The sequence below is a fragment of the Haliotis rufescens genome, unplaced genomic scaffold (genome assembly GCF_023055435.1).
Source record: "Haliotis rufescens isolate VD_foot unplaced genomic scaffold, xgHalRufe1.0.p SCAF_16, whole genome shotgun sequence".
In the NCBI taxonomy this organism is placed as follows: Eukaryota; Metazoa; Mollusca; class Gastropoda; order Lepetellida; family Haliotidae; genus Haliotis; species Haliotis rufescens.
The window spans coordinates 15093514-15120959 of NW_025963846.1; the positions used below are offsets into that span (position 1 = coordinate 15093514).

At 39.0% G+C, this 27446-nt stretch overlaps 2 protein-coding genes across 3 annotated transcripts in view; one reads left to right on the forward strand and one right to left on the reverse strand.

Moving 5' to 3' along the window:
* Positions 1-1189: 1189 nt before the first annotated feature.
* Positions 1190-25758, reverse strand: LOC124120627 (UDP-xylose and UDP-N-acetylglucosamine transporter-like). 2 transcript variants are annotated; one of them, XM_048396914.1, is made up of 10 exons: positions 25500-25758; positions 20631-20744; positions 16805-16907; positions 8529-8578; positions 7588-7669; positions 6621-6678; positions 5668-5777; positions 4387-4462; positions 3505-3580; positions 1190-1920 (listed from the first exon to the last, which is right to left on the reverse strand). In XM_048396914.1, exons 1-10 carry the CDS (start codon positions 25574-25576, stop codon positions 1686-1688), a joined length of 981 nt encoding a protein of 326 aa, XP_048252871.1. In that variant the 5' UTR covers positions 25577-25758; the 3' UTR covers positions 1190-1685. The 2 variants fall into 2 exon arrangements, with proteins under 2 accessions (XP_048252871.1, XP_046339472.1); XM_046483516.2 differs by lacking the exon at positions 16805-16907 and adding an exon at positions 11332-11434 and having other exon boundaries at positions 25500-25756.
* Positions 25759-25853: 95 nt separating this feature from the next.
* LOC124120608 (cyclin-dependent kinase 17-like) overlaps positions 25854-27446 on the forward strand; it is a 115332-nt gene continuing 113739 nt past the window's right edge. The window contains exon 1 of the mRNA XM_046483483.2: positions 25854-25981. The gene's annotated coding sequence lies outside the window, so the exon portion shown is untranslated. The remainder of the gene's footprint in view (positions 25982-27446) is intronic.

Sequence of the window (27446 nt, forward strand, 5' to 3'; positions counted from 1 at the left end):
GTGAGAGGCGACCCTGTGGGGAATCTGGGTTAGACTAGGTCCCCCAGCAAGCTGTGCTGGTTGTGAGAGGCGACCCTGTGGGGAATCTGGGTTAGACTAGGTCCCCCAGCAAGCTGTGCTGGTTGTGAGAGGCTGTGCTGGTTGTTAGAGGCGACCCTGTGGGGAATCTGGGTTAGACTAGGTCCCCCAGCAAGCTGTGCTGGTTGTGAGAGGCTGTGCTGGTTGTGAGAGGCGACCCTGTGGGGAATCTGGGTTAGACTAGGTCCCCCAGCAAGCTGTGCTGGTTGTTAGAGGCGACCCTGTGGGGAATCTGGGTTAGACTAGGTCCCCCAGCAAGCTGTGCTGGTTGTGAGAGGCGACCCTGTGGGGAATCCAGGTTAGACTAGGTCCCCCAGCAAGCTGTGCTGGTTGTGAGAGGCGACCCTGGTGCTCCCAGTTTTGTATTGAGATGGTACGCAACACATGTCAAGTATGAATAATATTGCTGCCTGTTTCAGTCATGAAGAATAGTGTAATTTGATCGGAGTCACTTTTTGCATTGATTTTTATGAACCCAGCTGTGAGTGCCCTGGTAATTTATCACAAAAGAATATATTTTCATGTGAACTTTGCACAACATACTGCTTTTTGCATTGGAGGAGGGTTCATATGCATATAAACGACACATTTTGATGTTCATATGTTTTTCATGAGACTATTCTGAAAATGAAAATGACTGAGACTAATTCCACATTTCTGGAGAAACCCCTGGGATTTCCTTTGAACAAATAAATACTGAAGCTTTGTTTTTTATCCATTATACATCTTAAGATTATACATCTTAAACCCAGCATTTTCGCATACATTGGAAATAGTCAGAGTGTTTGACTGCATGCTTGTGATCGAATGTCCTCACTGAGGACCTCATTGAGGCCCATGCTGGTGAACACAAAGAACTCAAACTATATCCACTTGATCTGTGCTCAGACTGAAAGGGACAGTCATCCACATTCTACAGATCTATGGATTTACTCCATAATCTATTCAACTCATCTTCACAATCACCTCTGACTCATCCGCCGGATGATCCATGATGACCAACAAATGAAATCCCCACTCCCCTACCAACCCACCCCCACTCCCGCTCCCCTACCCACCCACCCCCACTCCCCTACTCCCACTCCCCTAACCCTCTACCCTAACCCTCTACCCACCCCAACTGCCCTACCCCAATCAGGTTGTTTAATTCGTTGTCCTGTCCTCAAAGTAAATGCATTCTTGAGACTTTTTCTATCTCATTACCTTGACCTTTGACCTTGATATGTGTCAAAAGAATTCCCAAGGGTCATTTGGAAGAAGTCCATCGAAGAATACTCTCTAATGTCAAGGATTTGTGTGCAGTTCAAACAAGAAAAATCAGCAATGGCGACAGAAATCAAATTCCCACAAAACTTTCTTCATTTTGCAGGTTGCTAATGACATTCTGTATGAAAGATAGATGCATAAGATTCATTCAGAAACAACATGCAGTCGAACACTGTTGTGTCGAAGTTGAAGGGACCGATGTAAATACTTCGAGTTATCCGGTGATAAATAAATAAGGAATTAGCAGGGACCAAGCTTCGAGACAAGCGTAGGTTCGACACATCAAAGTCTGACACAACAACGTTTGACTGTATTCAACAAATGCCTAGAGTCCTTTTTCATTATTGTTGCTTCTTTTCTGTTTTCTTCTGACCGCCTAATGAGATTACTTCCGTGAACAAGAGAGTTCCGACAAACACACAGGAAGTCCCAAACCAGTCGTATAAAGTGAAGGGGTTCCTGAAGTATATGATGGAGAAGATGAGGCTGACAAACTTCCTCAACGTCACCACCAGTGTCACCGTCAACGACGTACACTCCGTCGTCAGCACAAACACAGATCTAATACATACATATCTGAACAGCATTAAGGAATTTTATATACTAGCGCCGGTCCAGCATGGTCATCTCTTTATGCTGGTGCATTTTATTATTTACTTTGTGAGAGTCCTTGTAATAGAACATGACCACATCCGGGGGTTTGTCAAAATTGGCAGTGAACATTCTGAAATAGAAGAATCCCACCTTGACTCACCTGGTACAAGTGTGTCTATATATATATATATATGGTTTACATAAAGACATTGTAATATAAACTCCTAATACTAAGTTTGATGAAAGTGAGTGAGTGAGTGAGTGAGTGAGTGAGTGAGTGAGTGAGTGAGTGAGTGAGTGAGTGAGTGAGTGAGTTGGGTTTAACGCTGCTTTTAACAGTATTCCAGTTATATCACGGAGTGTCAGCTTAATGTGGGAGGAAAGCCCGAAGTGATGCAGGTCTTAGACGTTTACCACTTCGGTGAAACCCACGAACACGGGTACGGTGCAGACAAACCTAGAAACATAATTGGGGCGAACCGGGATTTGAACCCAAAATCATGGGTTACTGGCGTGCCCAAGGGACGCAACTCTGCACAGGGAATCGCGGCGCCTTAGACGACTGGGCCACCCGTGCCCCCTCTAACACTTTGGCGAAGTCCTTGGTGGTTGGTCCGGACCATGGTCCTTGCCCTCCACCCCTGTACTGCTTGTTGTAAGTGGATGGGTGGTGGACTCAGTGTCTTGGTTGATTGTGTGTCATCATACCTGACAGTATGGGTAGTTGCTCATGTCAACCGCTGGTTTGTCTGGCCCCGACTGGCTGCTGTGACATAGCTGGAATGAAGTTGTGTAAAACAACATTCACTCACACCCTGACAGGCCAGATTTGACAATTCTGAACCCACGACAGCAATTTACCACACATTTGACTATTCAAGAACTCTTGAACATGGAAAGTCAACTAAATGTTGAAATTCTACTCAACCTATACTATACTGTACAACCATCTGACTACGGAGGGTAATAATTCGTCTCCCATGCATATGACATACAGCGGAATACATTAGATGAGTTGAGAAAGGTGAGTAGGTAAGTTGGGTTTAATACCGCTTTGAACAGTATTCTAGTTATATCACAGCGTGTCAGATTAATGTGGGAGAAAAGCCCTAAGTGATGCAGGTGTCAGACATTTATCACATGGTGAAACCCACAAGCAATGGTATGGTGCTGCCAAACCTACAAACATAATAGGTGAGGTGAAATTGGGTTTAACGTCGCGTCCAAGATTATTAGACTTATTTAGCGATGTGCATGTACGTGTGTGTGTTTGTGTGGCTGCTTGTACTAGTCCGGACTGATGCCGATTTATAGTGCTAGCCCACTGAGATACCATGCCCCAGTTTAACATGAATACCCCACTCAGACACAGTATACTGACTCCGAGCCGACCAATCCTTGTTTTCGCCCCTTAATGCCGAGCGCCAGAGAGGGTAACAACAAGTACCATCTTTTAAAGTCTTTTGGTATGACGCGGCCGGGTATCGAACCCCGGACCTTCCGCTCCCCGGGCGGACGCTCTACCATTAGACCACGGAGGCCGTCTACAAACATAATAAAGGATACTGCGTGAGTGTGTTGAAGAGCAAGTAAATCCACATCTTGGGGGCAGTTATGCCCAGGACTGGCATCACCATGGGAGCTGAAACACACAGGAATATTTCATTGTTTCTCCATGAAGACGTACTGTGTCCTTTCTACCAGCGCTAACAATAACTGTTTGCAGGTTATCCAAAGAGGGGGCAAGAGCATAATCATTATGTTAACATGTATTAACATAACAAAATCATTTGGTGACATTTTCAACAACAACAAAAAAACTCAAATAATTGACTGTGCAAATTGTTTCCTGAATTTTATTTCCATTCATTTTCGTAATTAAGTGAACCGTCCTTATCTCCAATAAGCTGCATCTGGACCACATCCAAGAGACTACTGTGCTTCTCACATGGAGTTAATATTGTGTGTACTGCATCAGCAGGTATGTTTGTCCCTCTGGGCTTATATCCAAGAGACTACCACACTTCTCACATGGAGTAAATATTGTGTGTACTGCATCAGCAGGTATGTTTGTCCCACTGGGCTTATATCCAAGAGACTACCACACTTCTCACCTGGAGTAAATATTATGTGTACTGCATCAGCAGGTATGTTTGTCCCACTGGGCTTATATCCAAGCGACTACCACACTTCTCACCTGGAGTAAATATTGTGTGTACTGCATCAGCAGGTATGTTTGTCCCACTGGGCTTATATCCAAGAGACTACCACACTTCTCACATGGAGTAAATATTGTGTGTTTCTGCATCAGCAGGTATGTTTGTCCCTCTGGGCTTATATCCAAGAGACTACCACACTTCTCACATGGAGTAAATATTGTGTGTTTCTGCATCAGCAGGTATGTTTGTCCCACTGGGCTTATATCCAAGAGACTACCACACTTCTCACCTGATTGATTGAAGATGTGGACATGGCTGTAGATATTGGATGCCAACAGCAGGAAGAACGGCATCGGCAGGGCATGCTGTAACACAAACAGTTGTACATGACACAGTCCCTATGTTTTCCGTGACCAAAAAAACAAATTCTGCGGTCAATTTGTGTAAATCTTGTGATAATTCTGCACACAATTCTGCAACTTTTAAGTTGAGTTCGACCTGTTTGACCTGTGACAGGCATTTTATTGATAAACTTATCCACGGCTAGACTAGCTTATTGAAGTGCATCTTGAGATCACTAGTGTAAACATACAGACATGCACTTTCGGTAAGAAATAATACAAACGTTAACTTTACTTCAAAACAAGATAAATATCCGTTTCCATGTCCAAAACCAGCTTTCGGCTCACATGCTAAAGTTCTGCAGTGTATTTGACAAATTCTGTGGAGGATGTTCTGCATAAAAAGTGATTTTCTGCAAGATAGGTACCTTTCTGCACCGAGTGGGCATTTCTGCAAAAAATTCTGCGAGCGAGGACCGTGGAGCACAGCAGGGACTGATGAGAGGCACATACACACAGACACTTTCCCAGGCTCACAACAATCCATCATCACATGACCTGAATCAACTCATACGATGATCTTCTGACATCAATAGATGTCTGCCAAGAACAGACACTAATGTGAACACCCAATCCATTTAGTCATCTCATATGACAAGCACATGTTGTAGAGGATCTACTGTAACCCAAACTCCCCAAAGGGCCCCTGTCACAGCAGCTTGACACACTAGCCGTACATGCACTTACAGAGTAAATGCAACATTCCTATTTTGATTTTCTCCATTTGGGCTGGGGTAACTCGGGTACTCAAGTCAGTTGCGTCCTGAGTAGAACCCGGGCACCCACAGGACTACCCGGACCCATGGTTTGTCACGCGATATATTGGTTAATGACAAAAAATTATCTTGAACTCCATGGTTACAATACAAGTCACTAATGTTCGGGGGTTTTTCTGACTATGCACCAAATCATCATGACCTTTACTGATTTGAATAAAGATAAAACTTCAGTCAACTTCAGTGTATGCATGACCAGACATTTTGTACCCAATTCTTGAGACCTATAGTGGGTAACCGGGAAGGGTGGTGTAATAGTGGGTTGGGTACGCGGGTAGTAAATTTGGACTATGCCCAGCCCTATTCTGCAGGACAGCCCTATTCTGCAGGACAGCCCTATTCTGCAGGACAGCCCTATTCTGCAGGACAATCAGTTGTTAACTGGAAACTCACATTGTAGAAGAGTGCTTCTGAGGGATGTTTTCCAAATTTGGTGTATGTCTGTTCCTGGAAAATTCCCATCCATGCAGACATAAACAGGGCGAAGGACAGCATACCTATACCTGCAAGAGATAAGATGCCAGACATGTTATACAAAGGTTCACAAATGGGAAACATCCTGAGTCAACAAATCTCACTAACATAAGCTATACATCTAGATATGTAGTCTGTAGGAACTCTTTGACATTTCAAATTGAGTGAGTGAGTATGGTTTTACGCCGCTTTTAGCAATATTCCAGCAATATCACGGCTGGGGACACCAGAAATGGGCTTCACACATTGTACCCATGTCGGGAATCAAACCCGGGTCTTCGCCGTGCCAAGCGAACACTTTAACAACTAGGCTACCCAACCGCCCCGACATTTCAAAGAAACACTTCAATGAATATGCTACACTTGTTACAACATTTTCTATTTAGCCATGACTAATTATGGTCGCGATCATTGCATTATTTCTGTATGTCTGATCCATATTAATTTTAAACTTCATAAATCAAGAAATTTAGAAAAGAGGCCTAAATTGGTTGTATTCTCCCCAGGGAGGTGACAATGAAAATTGAGTACACACTAAACATTGATTTGGGGAAATAATAAAGTAGTGCCATTAGAATTCATTGACTGGAATCATCATCATCATCATCATCATCATCATCATCATCATCTTCATCATCATCATCATCATCATCATCGTCATTATTCATTTTGGAAAGTGACCACTCAGATCATCATCATCATTATTATTATTATTCATTCTGGAAAGTGACCCCTCAAATGATGATCATCATCATCATCATTATTATTATTCATTTTGGAAAGTGACCACTCAGATCATCATCATTATTATTATCATTCATTCTGGAAAATGACCACTCAGAGCAGAACCTTCCACGTAGAGTTGCACATACCCACAAGCCACATGAGGTAGTCATGGGCAGCATCTCCTGTGTGACCTGGGTTGTCAGTCTGCAAAATATACACAGGTCTACGTACAGGCTGTATTTATAGCAGGATTAGTCAAACACAGCTCTGATATCATATGTACACATGGATGACAAACAACAAGTAGGCATGCAATTAAGAAAGGTAGGTTACAATGTGATGAATATTTTCATAACCCTTTGACGTTTAGAAATTACAATGGATTCGATCTAAAACAATCAGTACAATCAGGCACAAACATCCTGAACTATCATGTTATTAACAGTATATAGAGCAATGGTTCAGCAGATGATGTCACACAGCCTTACGATCCCAACCTAAGCGCTAAGGTTGGCACGCTGAGCTAAGGTTGCTTTGTGAAACTGTTGTAACAGCAGACTAAGGTCACATTAATTCTAACCTTAGTGGTTTAGGTTAACCTTAGCTACAGTTATTTTGTGGAATTAGGTGGTTGGGAGCACAAGCAGCACAGGGTCATGATAAGGGTGATTCCCCTTGAGGGGATTCAAACCATGGACCTTCTGATCCAAGGTCAAACGCCTTATCCACATGACCAAAAATGTCAACCCTATCAGTAGGCTGACAAGGTAAGAACAGAGTTAGAAACTAACAGTTTTGGTCCACTACTTATAAGGATAACATATAGCAAAACCCTTAAAAAGGGCAAATTTCTACTAGTCCTTATGATACCTCAACTATTGGGCAGTTTGGCAAGGGCTATAGGACTAGTGCCAAGTTCTAAGGTTGTAAGAATGTCATCTGTGGGATATCCTGCTAAACAACCACAGTCACCCATTGTGACCACACAAGCCATGTTTCAGGCAACTTTTACTAAATAAAGGAATACAACATGTTCATGATATGTTTTCATGATTTTTATACTGCAGTGATATCAAATCATCAATAGCAGTGAATAAGTGTTTGACCACCTACCGCTTGCTTGGCAGAGGACACTGTGCATACTGCTAAGCCGACAGTAATAAGAGCTACTGACACATACTTGCTCCATTTGTATCTGAAACACCAAACACAGTTCATAATAACAGCACAGTACTCACATATGTAACCACACTGATGTGATCATGTTTAGTTGGATTATTGTTTAATGCCGCACTCAGCAATATTCCAGCTGTATGATGGCAGTCTGTAAATAATCGAGTTTGGACCAGACAATCCAGCGATTGACATCATGAGCATCGATCCATGCAATTAGTATACGATGACATGTATCAACCAAGCCAGTGAGCCACCCGATCCAATTAGTCACCTCTTACGACAAGCATAGGCACCTTTTACGGCAAGCATGGGTTGCTGAAGACCTATTCTACCCCGGATCTTCACGGGTCACTGACATATGTAACCATGGTAACTACACTGATGTAATCATTGTAATGATGAAAGTGAGTATGTGCGTGCATGTATGTGTCTGTGTCTGTGTCTGTGCATGTGTGCATGCGAGCCCACTTAGACACCATGCTGCAGTTTGACATGGACACCCAACTCACAGTTTACCCACTCAAAGCCGAGCAGGCATTGTCTTATCCCCTTAATGCCGATCACCAGGCAGAGAAACAAGTCACTGTCATATCAGTGCCTATGAAAATTAACCCTTTTGCCTTTTTTCTCATAGATTTTCGCACATTATTTGTATGTATTAAGGCAGAAAATATATTTTTGTATTTTAGTTGCAAATTTGTAACAAATAAAAAAAGCGGTTGTCGGACATGTCTAAATGTTTGCTTACATGATGAAAATGACTTGACATTCAGTATTCAAAGACGATTGGCATACACTGTCAGAGAAGAAAACACTCAACATGATCAATACAACTCATACATGTAAATACTACAACCAAAATTCAATATTTTTGTTACCTTTTCTTCAATATAATTATTCCTAGAATCAAGTTGGCAACAAGGGATCCCTGAAAATAGAATCAGAATATGGTGACAATACATTGACGATACAGCATGACATTAAACCCTGCAAGCAAAACACATACATGTATGAATTAAAAATAGTGATTATAAACACCAATGGTGCTAACATATTCCAGACAAATGATATTACTTTCAGTGTTGGATTGTGAGTAATTGTGTATCATTAGTAACTCGTTAGTAAGTGATTACTGCAAGAGAATTACTCATTAAGTTGATAATTTTGTATTACATCTTCTTGGACAACAGTTGATAGTAGTAATGTCATCAGATCAATAGATTCAAGCTATTCGATCCATCAGTAAGAGATTACGGTATGGTCAAGGGGAGATAAGAACTGAGGTTAATAAAGAATTATCTCCCTTGGAAGATGTCAATTCAAATACAGTTACATTTTCAAATCGATGGCATGGACAGAGTTTCATACAGTGTTGGAAATTAAGGAGGCTATGGGTCCATGAGTTTTGCAGATGAAGTATTTGAATCTAGGGACCCCCTAAATTTGAAAATTTAATTTTAGAGTTATCATGGCAGGTAGGGCCCTGTCATAGCCACTGATTTGAGACAGCCTGTGTCTGAATGAACAAAAGTTAAATACCCTGTAACCATGATGTGTATATGTCTTTAATCACTTAATTGCCATTATTTATAAGATGATAATCCCAACTGTTTATCCCCATTATACTGCACATTGACTGTCTGCCATCCTGAACGAGCTGTGCAACTATGTCACTGATTAATTACTGCCCTTGGACATATAAGCCTTGGTCCAGAGATGAAAATGAGAAGAGAAGGTCTTACCCTTAGCCTAGCTAGGGTTAGGCTAGGTGCTCCAGGGCACCAACACTATCACTACTATCACTATGTGCTGACCTGGTACATAGTGCTTCTTGTATCTATGTATATATATATATATATCTGCCTGTATGAAGTAAACTTGTATATACCACAAGCCATGGATTCCATGTTGTCACTTCCTACGGAGAAGTACGATCCCTTGCATTTAGGAATATGCAAATATAATTAGCAACTTTATGTGCCTATAACACACGCAGCACACACATTGTTAACGCCATGACTTTCATGCTCAATTTCGTTCAAACACAAGTGTAAACATATCTTAGATATTAACCTACTGTTTAGGTGGTCTTGCTGGGGGAGACAGTGCCAGGAATTACACAATAGCTTCACTAGCCCCACATGGCTAAGAAAATTAGTTATTCAGTTTGTGTAAAGTTAAAAATTCAGTCTTGTCAATCTGCAATTATCAACATAGTTCTAAATATTAACCAGGGTGATCTACTAAATTGAATATACTGCCTTCTTATTGTCCATCTTAACTTTGGTGTATCAATTCAGTATTGACATAAAAAGTTTATTGATATATCGATATCGTGATAGTGATCAATATCTTACTTCACACCCAAGATTCATTCATTCGGACGATTTCATTGAACTCCATCCCCATGGTTCATTCATTCGGTCGATTTCATTGATCGCCATAAACATGATCGCCATTCAGATGATTTCTATACTGAAATTGGTCGGATTGGTATGAGCTGTGGTTTATCCAGGAAGCCACTTGATGGGATGGTTATATGAATATCTTAAGCCATAAATGAAAGTTTAAAAATATATCATGAAAGTTGAAACACACAAAACATATGGAGTAAGTGAGTGAATATGGTTTTACGCAGCTTTTAGCAAAATTCCAGCAACATCACAGTGGGTGACGCTAGAAATGGGCTTCACATATAGTACCCATGTGGAGAATCGAACCCGGGTCTTCGGCGTGACGAGCAAATGCATAAACCACTGAACCACCTCACCGCCCCCAAAACATATGGAAGAATATGAAATAACATTTAACTTGAGAACTAAAGCATTTTTTTTTAACATCTAATCCTTTAAAAGTGATGGTAGTTTAGACAACTACACACACAACCATTATTCCCATGTGTGTGGAATCAAGTAAAACATTATGGACTAGCTGAGAGGAACCCCAGGGAGGAATGTCCCTTTGATGGTATGATACAGTTTGTCTTATGTGAGATTACTGTCCTAGCCAACAATATTGACATTCTACATTCCAGTGTTCCACTAGTTCTTATATATTACTAGCCATGGGTGCTCTAGTGCGCTTTTGTTCAATTTCTAACACTGTCAGGTTTCGAACAGGGGATGGGCAACACAATGGCTAAGTAGGTATAAAAGGCAAACTTGGTATAAAATATGTAACAAAAATATGTCAAGAGACAGATTCAGCTAGTTGACTCAAAAGCTAGTTGACACAACAGTTTTTGGCACAGAATGATACTCTAAACTAATGTTGTTTGTAATTATTTCGCAAGCACACCAATCTACAGTGGAAATTGATAGATATCTGCCACTGAATATTCTCAGTAAGTACGTTGCCTGTATATACCGTGATACACAATGTGAAACTTTGAAAAATATTTATTGGAAGAAATATTAAAGCCTTTTAAAAAAACTCATAATCAACACTTTTTAATTTGTTTTGTGAAAAATATATGAACATATGAAATATTAGTGACAGACATTCTCAACCTTACTTGTTAGGGCATTCATAGCTTATTCTGAACTATCAGATCATTAAAATTCATGTAATAAAAAGAAATTTGATTCTAAATTTTGTTAAGAAACAAACAAAACACTGCTAAATGAGAGAAGAGGAGGATTCATGAGTTTTATACATGAGAGAATCGGGGGTAATACTCACCGCTCGGAATATCATGTGTAGAGGCATAGAAATATTGAAGTTGAAGGCTTGATTGTTTATGACTTGCACAACGAAAAACATAGCCACCATTAGCATATAGTACCTGGTAGAGAAGAATTAAATATAGCAGAGCATGCAATATTGACCACAATAATCAAAGTAAACACTATAAAATCTGAGAAATCTGAGGTACAGGAACCGAGAGAAGAATGGAGACTATATGGGATCTACATGTTCATGGCAGTCCACAAATTACTTTGTACAAACAATCATACAGTTTTGATTCAAGTCCATCTAAAAAACACTGGGTGGTAATTACCAATTTAAGTTGTGTTTATATGGTACCAGGGTATGAAACTCCCCAAAATTTCAGGCAGACCACAGGACTGGCTAGCTGAAATACTTGCCAGCCCTTACAAAAACCTGCCTGCCCACTATAATCATATGTTTCTCAGGATAAGCTAACGTGGTTTCTTTTTGGTTACATTTTATCCTTCATCTTTACATGTGAATTAATGCTTATCATCGGGAAATATTTAGAATATTTTCACATATGAAATATAACCCGACCGTCGGGCAGGGGGATTTGAAAATCTGGCAGCCCGAGTTGAAATCAACCCGTCTCGGACGGTCGGGCAGGCAGGTATTTCGAACACTGATGGTACTCATGGCCATGATATCTACATTAGTAACATTACTTATGACAAAATTACTGTGCATATGGAGTAGACATAGAAATAATATGTACGTATTCATGACACTGGGTCCCTGGTTTGTCCTTTGTGTTAAACCTTCTCGCTCTAACACTCTCAAACCCATAACGATTCTGCTTCAGCAGGTGACACTAATCATCCCTAACAGCCTGCACTGCACTGGCAGATTTCATCGCACTAAAAACTGATATCACTAGCTTAGTATTTCATATTCAGTAATAAATAGTGAGAAGGACAATTCATTAATTTTATCCTGTACGTACAAGAGCTGCAATAATTATACACAGAATAAATTGGATTCTGGATTCACATGGTAACATTGGATTTCCCAGAAATACTATTTGTTAATATATTATTGGAAAAAAATAATTATGTGCATAACCTATTGTATATGTACGTGATATAAAAACTAATAAATTTATGTGTGTGTTGGGCTTCTAAATTTACCATCTGAAGCAGAACAGCAAAGGGCATATTGGGAATAATAAACAAGGAATTTAGGAAGTGACTAAAAGAAAATAACCCATCCTCAAATACCATGAATCTATGTTCTCACTGCTCTGCTTATTGTGCTGAGTAATATGACCAATTCTAACCCATAATGCATTAAAGGTGAAGTGAGGTGAAATTAGGTTTAACATCGCGTCCAAGATCATTGCACTTATATAACGACGTGCATGCACGTGTGTGTGTGGCTCCTTGTACTAGTCTGGACTGATGCCGATTTATAGTGCCAGCACACTGAGATACCATGCCGCAGTTTAACATGAATACCCCACTCACACACAGTATACGGACTCCAAGCAGTCCTTTTTTTTCCCCTTAATGCCGAGCGCAGACAGGGTAATAACAAGTACCATCTTTTAACGTCTTTTGGTATGATGCGGCCGGGGATTGAACCCTGGACCTTCCTCTGTCCGGGCGAATGCTCTACCACAAGACCACGAGGCGGTCAATGCATTAATGGCCATGAAGATGTGAGTTCCAAGTTATTCATTTTTGTCTTTTCCAAAGGTCTGATTCAGGAGAAAAACATGTATTACCCTGCTCAAACATATGATCATTTTAAAAGGGAAAAACCAACTGAACAGTCTCTTAAAATCAGGCCCTCTTATCTATTTGAATAAAAAGTACTGAATGGCTTTAAAATGAAGGCATATTGGTAGCATAGTTTTCGTATTTAAACTGAATATTTTTATTATGCGAACGAAAAACAACACTATCGGATTTGACAGCGGTCCTTAGCGGAATACGTGCACAGCCACTATGGGAAATTCAGCCAAAAGGAGTGGACTACCTTTGGCTGTGTCCTTCAGAAGCCGATCGTTGTTAATGGTCAACACCTTTTCCGGAAAAACAGTGTGCAAGTAATGGCGCCAATAAACAAATAAGGGAGAAGTCAAAGTCTTGACCATAACATGCTATAAAGCATAAGATCCATGGCACTGAGCAACTAGTATTCATATGTATAATAACTTGTTATCTAAAGTTGGAGACTTTTCACATTAACTTCTTAATAAGAATTACATTCTCTGGAAACAAGCGTTGGTTAAAGCACTTCCCCATCTGTCTTCTCCACTACTGCCAGTCATGTTTCGCGCGCTGTGGCGACAGTAAGTGTTGTTGTAGTTGTTGTCTGCGAAATGCGGAATTTAACAGATATAACTGAATGTGTTAGGTTACTGATGCTGTCGGTTCCAATACTTGTGAGGTGATTCCAATGACAACCACTGTTACTACGATAGTTACTGCATTCATACCGCATCTGAAACCATTCCTTCACACTTGGTAGCTATACAAGCGTTATTGCTTACATTAACTCTGATAATGCTTCTTTTATTCAAATAGATAGGAAGGCCTGAAAATGTAAATTGCTGAGAAGAATCAAATTTCTGTTCATCCTAAATGTGATGAAATGCAATGATGACCATCCTAGAATGTTTTATAGAGGCTTACATACATACAAACACTGACGTCATCATCACTTGTGAGTGACAATGGACAAAGTTTGGTGCATTTTGCCTTTGCAGAAACATGGCATGATGTAGTTGAATAATATGCAATACCAATTATGCCACAAAAACCAGCGAGTGAGATTGGTTTAATGCTGCTTTGAACAGTATTCAAGTTAAAATCACAGCGTGTGCTGCCAGCTGGATGTGGATGGATGGGCAGAAGTGATGCAGGTCTCAGACATTTGTCACTTTGGTTAAACCCAAGAGCACTTGTATGGTGCTGACACATCTACTCACTTGCGGAGGGCAAGTCTGTTCCAACCAGCAACTAGCATTGTCACAATACGACTATCTCCTGATACCATGGGTTTACTTGTTTGTTGGTCTGTATATAATCGAGTCTGGACCAGACAATACAGTGATTGACATCATGAGCATCAGTCCATGCAATTGGGATACGATGACACGCATCAACCAAGTCAGTCGCCCCTTACGAAAAGCATGGTCGCCTTTTACCGCAAGCATGGGTTGCTGAAGACCTGTTCTACACTGAATCTTCATGGGTCAGTCCTGCTATTACATAATATGGCTATAAAAGTGTTCAATGTATATCTGGACTTACATTTGTAGTCCATTATACTACTTTTATCCACGATTTCATTCAACATTGTTTACATTAATTTTGGCGAAATCGTGTATGAATTGATCAGCAAATCACATTAATTGACTATGAACATGCCTAAACGAACAGTAGTTGTTCGAGATACAAAGTCTTCAGTCTTCCTATCACTGTATTGAAATTTCTTTTCAGTTATGATATTGGCCATGACACATGATGACATAAAGTATTTTTCAAACTAAACCACCCATAGATAGGGGAGAAAAAAATGTGAACAGCTGATTGCTATTTTACAAGACAAATACACAAGTAATCATAATCTCTGTGAATGAAACATTGTCCGGCATACAGTACACAAATCCCATTGACTACCAAATCATCATGCCTTAATTGTGATGTTTTACCGTAAATTTCATGTTTTCATTAACTCAAAATTGAAAACGGCAAAACAAGCACACAAACTCCTATTTGCCGCCATAACACAAGATGCCCAGTAAAGCAAGGCGCATTGTTTTTAAGTATTGTAGCATTTCACTGCCAGGGTCGTGTGTTTGAGATGTGGAATCATGAAGGTTTTTTTTAATGGAAATTAAAATTAAATATGCGTCAGACTTTATGATGATGTGGGCAGTGCCAGAGAACCAAGACTATTTTTGTTTTTAGCCTAAGGAACTCATTTATTCAAAAGAAAGAATTATCTAAGATTTGAGAATTACAGTTGTTCAAACATTAATAATGTCATTGTACACACATCAACACTCATAGATATACTGACTGATCCTGTAATATAAGTACCATGATTACCATCAAAGCTTAGCAGGTTCATACAATGACAAAAGAATATATAGTATTCTAAGTGCAACATCATTTGACCTGTATTGTATATATTAGTTATATCATTTCAGTGGACTGGTATAATTTCAAAATTATAATAAGGATTTTATGTCCACAGGGCCTTACAACTTGCATTGTTTGTGTACAATGAGTATATTGTAATCAACTTCTGTTTAGTTACATACATAACCTCAAGTATCTCATTTAAGATGTTTACAATGCTTGTGACAATACTCATGTACACCTCCATAGACGGTCACGTGAACCAGGATCTGAGGGACAAAATGAAGGCTGCATGTGTCCTTGAGTCCATCGGGTGCATGTGAGGCCCTTTCGCCTTAGGCACTGCAATTCACTGTGCAGAGTTGCATCCCTTGACCATGCCTGAAACCTATAATTGTAGGTACGAATCGTGGTTCGCCCCGATTCTGTTTCTAGGTTTATCAACTTTACTGTTAAAAGCGGAGTTAAACACAACTCACTCACTCATTCATTTCTTGAATATGTCAGGTTAAAAAACAATTGGGCTTCTTTTTTTATATACAATGATTCAGAAATCTGAATATAACAAAAAATACACAACACAAACATGTTTCTTCAATTTTGGTTGCTTAGAGGTGACTAGAGGTTTAACATTGCGATGGAGATTATTTCACTCATATCATGTATGTATGCATATGTGTGTGTGGCTGCTTGTACTTGTCTGGACTATGGCCAGATACGTAGTGCTAGCTCACAGCAATACCATGTTCAAATTACTGACTAACTCTGAGCCAACGACCATGGCGGTCAGAAACGACGGGGTGTACAAAATAGACACAATATAATGGAACCAGTTACAAGGATGGATTAACTTTGTTTTCCAGATACAGAAATAAGAAATACTTATCTGAGTGCTTTTCTCATTCGTACTATAAATTTAGAAGCATTAACCCTGATTGGCTGAGTTCTGTGGAGTTGACCTCAAATCTTCACACACAGAGTCATCCTATCGGAGTAAATGATCTGATTTTAACGAGATTGCATCACAAGAACACGGACACAACCATCATATCCAACCTTCCTTATGTATTGTTTGATAATTAGAGGGGGAGAGGGTGTGGAGGGAGGGTGTGGGGGGAGGAAGGGGATTCCTCAACGATAATATAAACATCTAGGAATCGTAGAATGTTAAGTGATAACCATGGTACTGGCAGAAAATAAAGACAACAAAGCACACTGATCTATACATGCGAAATGTGTGAACTGGGACTGCAAAGTGAAGCAAAGGACACACTGGAACCAATCTCAGCAGACACAAACAAACCTGATCTAAGGTGGGGGAGAAAACGATGCTGTTCCTGCCAACTTACACTTTTTAAAAGCACTACAATGGGTATAGGCACTTTGTAGATGAGAAGAATGTTGTGTAAAGCCACCGTCACCAAATATATGAAGGTCATAATCTTGTACTCTCTGCAGCATGAGGAGGGAACAAACAAATACTGTTATAGTTTGTATATTTGTTTATTTGTTTACCGACGCACTCAGTGATATTCCAGCTATATGACGGTGGTCTGTAAATAATCGAGTCTGGACCAGACAATCGTGAGCGATTGGGATACAATGACATGCATCAACCAAGTCACCGAGCCTGACCACCCAATCCCGGTAGTTGCCTCTTACGACAAGCATAGTCACCAATTACGGTAAGCATGGGTTGCTGAAGACCTTTTTTACCCCGGATCTTCACTGTTATAGAAAAGTAATGAGTTTACAATGCCACTTTGAACAGTATTTCAGTTATATTACAGCGTTTCAGCTTCATGTGGGAGGACAGCCATAAGTGCAGGTTGAAGAGCTTTTCCATTTAATTAGAGAAACCTGTGAGAATTAATATGGTGCTGACAAACCAAGGACAATAATCCTTTGATAATCAAGATGAATCTGGTATTCAAACCCTGAGCAGTGGATGCTTGTAGCCAAGGGACATAACTCTGCACAGACAGAAGCAGCACCTTATGCCTGTATTTCCCATCCATGCTCCAAGAGATTAAACTAAACATCGGTCAACTTGAACAAAAATATGGCCAAGATAAGCATGTGATTATTTTGATCTTGTCACTTTTGCAAAATTTAAGATAGGCAGCATCTGTTAGAGTAAATCATGAAACAAACATGATCTGACCCATTTGATCTCATTAAGAATCAAATCTCTCACTCCGTTTATGCCTCTCTGCATGAAGATCTGAGCATGAGCTCAGAGTAACTGTGACCACCTGGGTTGCATGGGGTCTTGAGTCAATCAGATGTCAGCCTCCTAAAATGATTCGCTTTCACTTCTTTACCACAATGATTTGGATACTTTGAAACCAGAAAAATTATTATATGGTGTTCAGAAACAATTGGGCTTATAAAATATCCACAACATATATCATGCAGCTTTTCTTATTTTCCATTTGGAACGACCCATTTATGTTCATTTTCAAGATATGCTGCTCTGAAAGTTTCAATCGCTTGTAACAAAGAATAAAAAGACCTAATTGTTTTCTCTTTTTTTTGTGCCGTTTGTTTAACGCCTCGCTCAGCAATATTCTAGCTATATGACAGCGGTCAATTTGGACCAGACAATCTAGTGATTTACAACATGACCATTCATGTACGCAATTGGGATACAATGACATGCATCAATCCAGTCATCGAGTCTGACCACTCAATGACACTGTCACCTCTGACAAGCATGGGTTGCTGAAGACCAATTCTAACCTGGATCTTCATGTGGGTAGTAAACTCAACTCTGACCGATCAGACAGTTCACTTGACCTCCTACTAAGGGTTTATAACGTCTTCATGCAGAGAGGAATCACACTGGTGTAAGAGATCTGATTTAAATGAGATTGGATCGGACCTTAATTAAATGATACTAGCTTGTATTCATTTAAAATGTTTAACATATTCACAATGTCTAATTGCTCTACCTGGTGTTGGTCAGACATAAGTTTATTAATTCTTGGTTTACAGCCTTTTATGGAAAAAATCCTATAACTTTGATGGGAAAAATAAATAAATCCCAATTCATGGCTTTTTTTTGTTCTTAAAAATATCATCTGGGTACAACTTGAGAAGTGTTAGTAAAGGTTGTCTTGTCAGTCTTACAGTTTATCATGTTTATTCACATAACATATTGTGTACACATTTTGTGGACTTAACATGTAGGTTTGATTTCCATCTAATGAAAAAAGTGCCTTTCAAATCATGGTTTTCTACTTCTTAATAGACTAGGTTGAATGAAATATGTTAACCAATCACAAAAAAGGTCTAAACATGATAAAAGCTAACATATGGTTTGAACATGTTAAAAAAGATAGCAGTTTCTGAACCTGAAATGATAATTTACCAGTATGACTTTGCAAATCCATATCCAGGTTATGTCAACATGATAGCAAAACCCCCACAACCAGAAGTTGAGCAGCTAACCTTTCTCAATCTCAATACATATAGCACACCATTAAAGGTTTAGCACTAAGCATTTGCTGAGAAATCAAATGGTATAATTAGGCCAGACGTTTTTGGGGGGTACTGATTTTAATAATTAAATATTTCATCTGAAGGTAAAATTGATATAAGGAATACTGTTTTCAACTTTTTCAGAAGGTAAAAATTAAATAAAATTATGCAGAGTGGAGGATGGGTCCTTCAATATATTATTATTATTTTGTTCTAAGATAAGATAAGATAAGACTTTATTATCCCAAGGGAAATTCATATTGCACAGTTGATTAGTACTAAAATACGAAAAAAGGAAAATATATTATATTAAAATATGTAAAAAAGAAAATAAGACACTTACTAATATAACAATGAGTAAAAACATGTAGAAAATTGAACACTATCACAGTGACAACAAGGAATGATATTTTAAAGTTTATGTATTTATATCACAGCAATAGTAAACTTTAATAAAAGGGATAATGACTGGATAAGATTTGTGTACAGCGAACTGCAATCTCATTAAAATTAGATCTTAGTTTTCGCTCGGCTAAACAAAGATCTGAGGACATCCCATTACGGGTCACGTCAGAACGATTCTTTGACCGATCAATGAAATGACTGACAGAAAATCGACATTAGCCAATCAGAAGGCAGCTTTCTCGAGCTCTACGACACAAGTTTCAAACTGGCGACTACGCTTCGAAACATATTTTGACGTATTCTCGATTAAAACATTTCAAACTGATAAAAAGAACATTCTGGAATGGCTTACAGATCGCCTAGATTGTATGGATATTATCATAAAACCCGTAACTGTCATTCGGAATACCCTCTATAAAATATTTCAAGGTTGCATGATTAGAAAACACATTCAGTCTGCCACTTTCATGATCTGGTAAGAGACACTCTGATTGGTTGGATGAAAGGTCGTTGACGTGACCCGTAATGGGATGTCCTCAGAACTTTGTTTAGCGCTAGCGAGAACTAAGATCTGATTTTAATGTGATTGAGTGAACTGTTAAAAAGTATGAAACAGGTAATCATTTAAAAGACTAATACTGGCTGGTATGAATGATTTCCGGGCTTTCAACCATGCGTGTCACCACCGCACAGCGCCACCTGGTCCTGACAATTGATTTTTGGAAAAATTTACATCTTAGTCACATAAAAATCTCCTGAATAATTTGTACTGTCAAAGCGATCTTTACCATCGGTGACCTTCAAAAAAGTTAGGGGGTTTTCAGAATTTTCAATTACCGTATTCGACGAAATAAGCGCCCCGCTCTACTAAGCGCCCACAGCAAGATTTGCTGATATATTGGCTAGTGAAAAATCCCAATTAGCACCCCTTCCGACCCCTATTCGCATAAAATATGCACTTGTGTGTTATATGCACCCTTTATTATTGGCAATTAAATTCTGGAAAAATATATCTGTCGTACATAAACATTTCAGGCTGTCAGCATAAACCACAAAATTTATCTTTCAACTGTTTTTCACCAAAATAATATTCTAATAAGAGGCCCCTATTTCTAGTTTTGATTACGCCCTGGGCGCTTATTACGTCGAATACGGTAATAAGGTTGACGAATCCTAAAACCATGAAAAAGAAAATACAAAACTTTACATTATCATTATCATGTACATATGAGGTGAGGAACATTATTGTCTAACAAGTGTTTGTAACAAAGTGGAAAGAGAACATACCTGAGGGGGATCACAGAGGCTTTCGTTCCAAATTTAGTTGTGAAAATAAACCCTTCAATACTGATGAAGAAAAACTGGCAGAATGTGATGATGTTGGCAGCACTGGGGATTTCACTGAAAGAGATATATCATTATGTCAGTAAATCTTTTTTAATCTGTACTAAAAGTATAGTTCTTACAACATGCACAATGTCAAGGAGTGTTGGGTTTTAACGATGCTATGAACATTATTCCAGCTATATCATGGTGTGTCTGCTCAAAGTGGGAGGAAAGCCCCAAGTGATGCAGGTGTCACCGGGTGTAGTGCTACCCAAACTGGAAACATAATCAGGGTAAACCTGGAGTTGAACCTACAATCATTGGTTTATAGCATGCCCAAGGGACACAACTCTGCACACGAACTTGTGGATAAACAAGATTAAGCTAAGCATCAACTTCTTCTTAACTGGGCTGGTAAAAAATACTGATAATCGGAATTATCGATGATGGGAAGAAATATTAACGATTATCGATATGAAAATTGTGTCATTGATAATATCTCACATGAACTATTGTGATGAAATAAATTATAGATTTACCAGTGGAGTGAAATACATTGTATGTTGATTTCTTTCGGAATTTCTTTTTGCATATATGCTCAAATACTTCTCCGATATTTATCAATAATTGATTGATTGTAGTTAGTTAGAGATTTATTATCTGTATTGATAGCCAGCCCTACTTCCTAAGTTAGTTCTTCTCCCATGTACACAATTACCATGAAGAGGTGAGGTGAAATGGGGTTTAATGTTGTGTTCAAGTCATTAAACATGTATAGTGACATGCATGTGTGCATGGCTGCTTGTACTAGACCTTGTACGCCATGCAGGGTTTACAACAAGTACCATCTTTTAATGCCTTTTGATATGACCTGGCCAGGGAACAAACCGAAGACCTGCCCTCCAGGCAAACGCTCTATCCACTAGACTACAGAGGTGCCCCCTCCGAATAGTATCAAAATGCAACAGGTGATACTGGAAGCAGTCTTTTCGGTGACACCCTCTGCGGCTTAGATGCTTGAAGATAAATGTCATGCAGCTGACGTTTCCTGCAAATCTGGTTTACTTTGACTTCAGTATTATCATTGCTCAGTGAGATACAGTGATACATGTAAGTGCCCTTACGACGATCGGGATGTGTAACAGATCGTGAGCAAGGTATCGTGATACGTATCAAATCACACAGTTTCTGTAGCATCCCAGCCCCAGCAGAAGGTATCCAGTACGTTGGATTCTAGCACAGGGTTAACATGGTCAAGTCTTATTGGTTGATAGGGACCAAAGAGATTTTAATGTCATGAAATTTGGGCAAGTTAAATAAATTTGTGAGCATGGGACACTATTTAAAAAATTTAACCTCTGCAGTGAACGGAATGATAACCATGACAACCACAAGTACTAAAGTCTGCCTCTTGACACCCTGACATTGTGACAGTAATTATACACTCTCGTGCAATATGATAGGTATTACCGGAGTAAAGTTTCAACAAGATACATGTCATGAACATTCAACACTTGTTCACTGATCAAAAGGAATGGCTACAGACCCACCAAACCACAGCTGTGTCAGAGCATTGCTGTCAGAAACAGGTATTTTACAAAATTATTTACCTGATTCATGATTCATGCATTGTTTTCTGTGCATGACCTCATGGCACAAAGTATCATAACATTAGGGAATTACTGAGCAGTCCTGTTGTAGCAACTGCAATATTCCCTTCTGTTCAAAAGTTCAGTCCATTTTAAGATTCTCAGGTAATTGAAATGAATATGAAAGGACAAGGGGAACCTTTGGGCTGAATTATCTGCCCTTGGATTGAAACTGACCTGACGCCTGTACTAGCTGTTGACCCAGTATGGATCTCATCAAAATTATTGGTGTGAGAAAATGGTCACATGACTGTTATGACCAATCAAATTATGAGAAATTACGTCCTGATTCCTTTGACAGATCTACTTTCACAACATAAAATCACTGAAATTAAGGGGAAGGTGAACCATCTCAGGAGGTAATTTGGTATCAAAATGAGTATTAATACCAATCAGTTATGTCTATTTGATTCGCTAATTGCCTTCCAATATCACAAGATAAACGATTACATCCTACAATGTCCTCCAAGCTATGTCCTTGCTGACGGCCGAAAGGACGTAATAACAAGCAACATTGACTGGGAATTAAGATGGACAATTCAAAGGGGAAGATTACAAATGTCAGGAGGCAGTTGGAATTTATCTGATAAATAAGACGTTTAATAACATGAATTGGCCACTGATATGCTTTGACAGTAACACTGGATGTCATATTTATGAAAAACATGTTCATAAATAGTAATGCTAAATGTAGCGCATGAATACATCAGCGAAGATTACATAGTTCCTGATGTCAGAATTAACAGCAACTATAATACACGTCTTGACACAGCATATCAGTAACTTCATTACGCCCTAAGCTGGCTGTCACATATTGACCAGTATCTATTTTCTGGGAACATCAACCCGTCAACATGGCCGATGTGTAATGTGATTTGCCAATTTCCAGTCTAAATGGAAACAGCTGACAACTGTGAGAACAAACATGTTAACACATAAAATATAAAGTATTGACTGATATCTTCTAACACATGCATAAATGTTCTTTGTGACATGCACATTTCTTTGCCCTGTTTGCTCAGGGTGTCATCTGGAAGTACGATTGCTCATGTTTGGAAGGGAGATAACTACTGATCATGCTTAGGGTCAATATTCAGGTTTATTCTTCAGCTGTATTAATCTTTAAAAAATACAACTTCCACTTCACAAGAAAAAATATAATTCAGTTCTACCATTATGCTGAAGAATGCTTGATTCTGATTAAAATATAGTCTCCAATTTTCCTGACTGATACCTCTAAACTAAGCCTGTTAGTTTTCAGACAAAAGACATGCGTATGAATACATTGATAGCCTACATATTGATCCATAATTGATGTAAAGGGCTCGCTTCCAAATAAAAAGAAAGAAGGTGTCGATTCTACCATGTCTACAGTAAGACAACCTCAATTTTCAAAACCCAGTAGATTTATCTCTTTATAGTTTATGGGCTAAGATAATGCTTAAATATGTATCCTTGTTAGGGTTACATTGGCACTGTCACCATGTAAAGAGACTGGGTTGGGGGCATGATGATTAAATATAATATGGCAAGTTGTAGCTTGATATACTGTTAAAATGTATTGTAACCTTTTGTAGGCTCATAAATCATAATGCAAACTTTACAAATTTATCTTGCATATATCTAATTAAAAAGGCCAAATGAAAGCATGTTGGAAACATCATCAAATTAGAATATCTCTAAATATACTACACTTGGAATAGCTTGATAGCAATTTCAAAACTCCAGACCCTCCGCTTTCCGGGTAGACACTCTACCTCAAGGCCACAGAGGCAGTCTGCTACTGACAGTTACTGTACTGACAAGGAACAATTATCATGATTATCATGATTATGTCAACTTATATTACTTCTGCCTATTCTCATTAGGAGAGGAAAATATTTTAAAAAATTACGAGCAAAACTGCTTCTAGTTTGGAAATATTAAAAATACAAAAGATAAGCAGGGCCTTGCCCAAAAGGACAGGTGGCCTGGCGGTGGTGTCATGTATGACACATGACCTGTAAGACAATGGTGAAATCATAACGAGAAGATTATACGGGTGCCATTTTTTTTGCCAAACGCTGTCATCATATCATTATTGGAGTAAATAACAGGGGTAAAGAATCCCCTTCATAAAAACGATAAGATTAAAACTGTTCATGTTCCAACTTTTTTGCTTCTGTGAAACGAATCACTGCCAAATGCTGAAGCTATTGTCATTAGCTGCCAGAAGAAATAACTACAAACTTATATATAGTAAGTTGGTGCTCCAATATTTGGTTCTCATTTGTCACACATGAAATAGACTCCAAGTTTTTAAACCATACGTTTTACCCTCGTTTCAATTTTAATGTTTTTGCCTACAGAACGCATGATAACGGATTTGTGCATGTTCGATATATATATACAGGAAGCTGACAAAGGCAGCCACATTGTACGGAAAGCGTCAAAGCGGGATCCAAATACTGCAGTTGACCCTTGATCTACCCGATCACTCTCCTACCCAGAGTTCCATGCGGCCGGCAGCCAGCTAGCATAGTACCTCTGCCACAGGCCAGCGCCATGTGATGATTCGTCACATCTTTCACAGTCCATTCAAGATATTGCATATGCTTTTCATCCGTTTCATGTTTGACAAGTCTACACATTTTCATAAACAAATGTCAAAGAATGGTTAACTTTCATTGAGAAAGTATGCAAATACGTAAAAATCTACTTGTTTTTGCGTAGTTATCCTATGTTTACATTGGTTGTACGGCTCCACGTGCTGTCATCGAAGCCCAATGGAGAGCTAGCGACACGCTCACTTTGATGCATAAATATATATTGTCATGCAACTCACTGTCGCAGTTGTAGTAGCATATCTATATAGTTATGCAAAACAATATGTAAAGCGCCCCCAAATACTTGCATTAGTCTGTTCTACACTGATTTCTGAAAAAGCGCGTTTGTTTACAAACAAGAGAAAAGTCCGGTCACGTGATATGCAAATTAGCCTGTGGCAGTGGTGTTATGCTGAGTCACAACTGCGACGGAGTGTGCTACCCGTTCAGTGAGCTGTAGGCCTAATCAAGCAATTTCATTTCGGTTTCAGGCTAGATACCATAGAATTATGAATGAATCCTTCAATGTCAAAAACAGTATTAAAATTATTCGAATGCATGGAGTGTAGTGTCACTGGTCGCTTCATTCAACTTACCTGACAATAAGTTCCAGGAACACGACATTACTACAGCAGCCGACAAACACCATACACATTGCGAGAAGAGCACGCATTTTGATTTTGGACGGATATTGTATTCACGAAAAACAGACCCAAATAGACAGAATGGTTTAAATTAGGGCTATCTCGCTATCGTATCCATGAATTTTTCCAAATGACTAGTTATGAAAACAAGGACAGAATATTGATAACGCAGGCGCTGACGACCTTTCCTCGACCGGCACGTCAACAGATTCCTACTTCCGGTATTAGCACCGCTCACACCTCACAGATACAGTCACCACATAGAAAGCGAGAAATATATGGTATATCATTTACACTTATGATCATCAAGAGACATATGTCACAGGATAGGTCGTTTAAAGCTTCCTATTCACAAACGATAGATATCTGTGATTGTGTAAGATCCTAAGCGACAGGACGTAATATGGCTGTCCAGCTGACAAGAAAAAGTTGAGGTGAGTTGCAACAAAGAAACACAATATGTTTGTTTTTGGTCGAGATCCAACTTACATCAGTGTCATATAAGCTACCTGGCCTATTAAGGAAACATGTAAAATATTTTCCTTCTGACGCGGTAGTCATATTTTCCTTCATGCCGATGAATGTTGAAAACGCCTGTCAGTTTCAGAAGTGGACAAGTTTCGGTATTTTCACGCCGATTGATACCGGCATGTCTGTTGTGAATTACAAATATAACTGTTGTTGCACTATGGCCACAGGTACTTCTCATTGAAATGAAGAACCGTGTATAATGTGGTTAATTTTTATCTTTTGCTTTGAGTAATGCCTGTGTAAGTGTTTGGGAAATATGATGAACTAGGCTGGAGCCATAGGCAATTTATGACAGCCAGACAGGAATCCGTATACCGTAATGACATGAGCATATCTTGCATAGAAAATAGTTTCTTAGCTGATCAAGTCTAGACATCCTAGAATGTTTAATTTCAAATATATGTAATATATAACCATTATTAGAGATATGAAATTTGGGGATCACCATGCCCATTTCCACAAAGTGATCTCAGTGCTTGGTTGATCATAACTCCCAAGCTTTACATAGGCTTATGATAGTCTTGGTGCTAAGATTGCTTTGTGAAGTGTAGTCCTGGCTAAGATAGCATGAAATTGCTCCAACATAGACAACATTATCAGATTCTAATATTATGTTAGCAACATTGGACATTCTCCAAGTCTGTCATAATGTTATATTCAAAACATGTATATCATATTATTCAACATACGAGAAAACATTCTACACTCCTAAAACATGTGAAACAACAATATGCAATATGCATTATTCATAAAAATCAAGGGTCCTTGCTATGAGCTTTATATTAAAAAAGATTGTAGCAACTCTCAAGGACCCCAAAACACTGAAATGATTGATATAATAAAATCTGAACTGAATATATATTTTCATCACTGATCATGCTGATTTGTCTGCTAGCAGGTGCTGAGATGATGTGAAGTGGGGTTTAACATTTTGTTTAAGATTATTGCAGTTATATAGCAATATACATGCATGCATGTGTGTGTGGTTGTTTGGTGGCTGCTTGTTCTAGTCTGGACTAATACTTTTATAGTGCTAGCCCACTGCGAAACTCAACGCCAGGCAAGGTAACAACAAATATCATCTTTTAACATCTTTTGGAATGACATGGCTAGCGTAAAGATCAACAAACCTTCTAATCTTGGCAGATGTTCTATCCACTAGGCCAGGGAGGCATTATCTGACCCCCACAGTTCACATTCTTTCAGTTAGCTGTAATTTCATAAATGGATCACCAAACATTACCACGGATGTTTAATAAGAGTGGAATTATTTGGTTGGTTGGTTTTTTGACACTGCACTCTGCATAATTCCAGATATATAACGGTCTGAAAATAATCAAGTCTGGACCAGGCAATCCAGTGATTGAT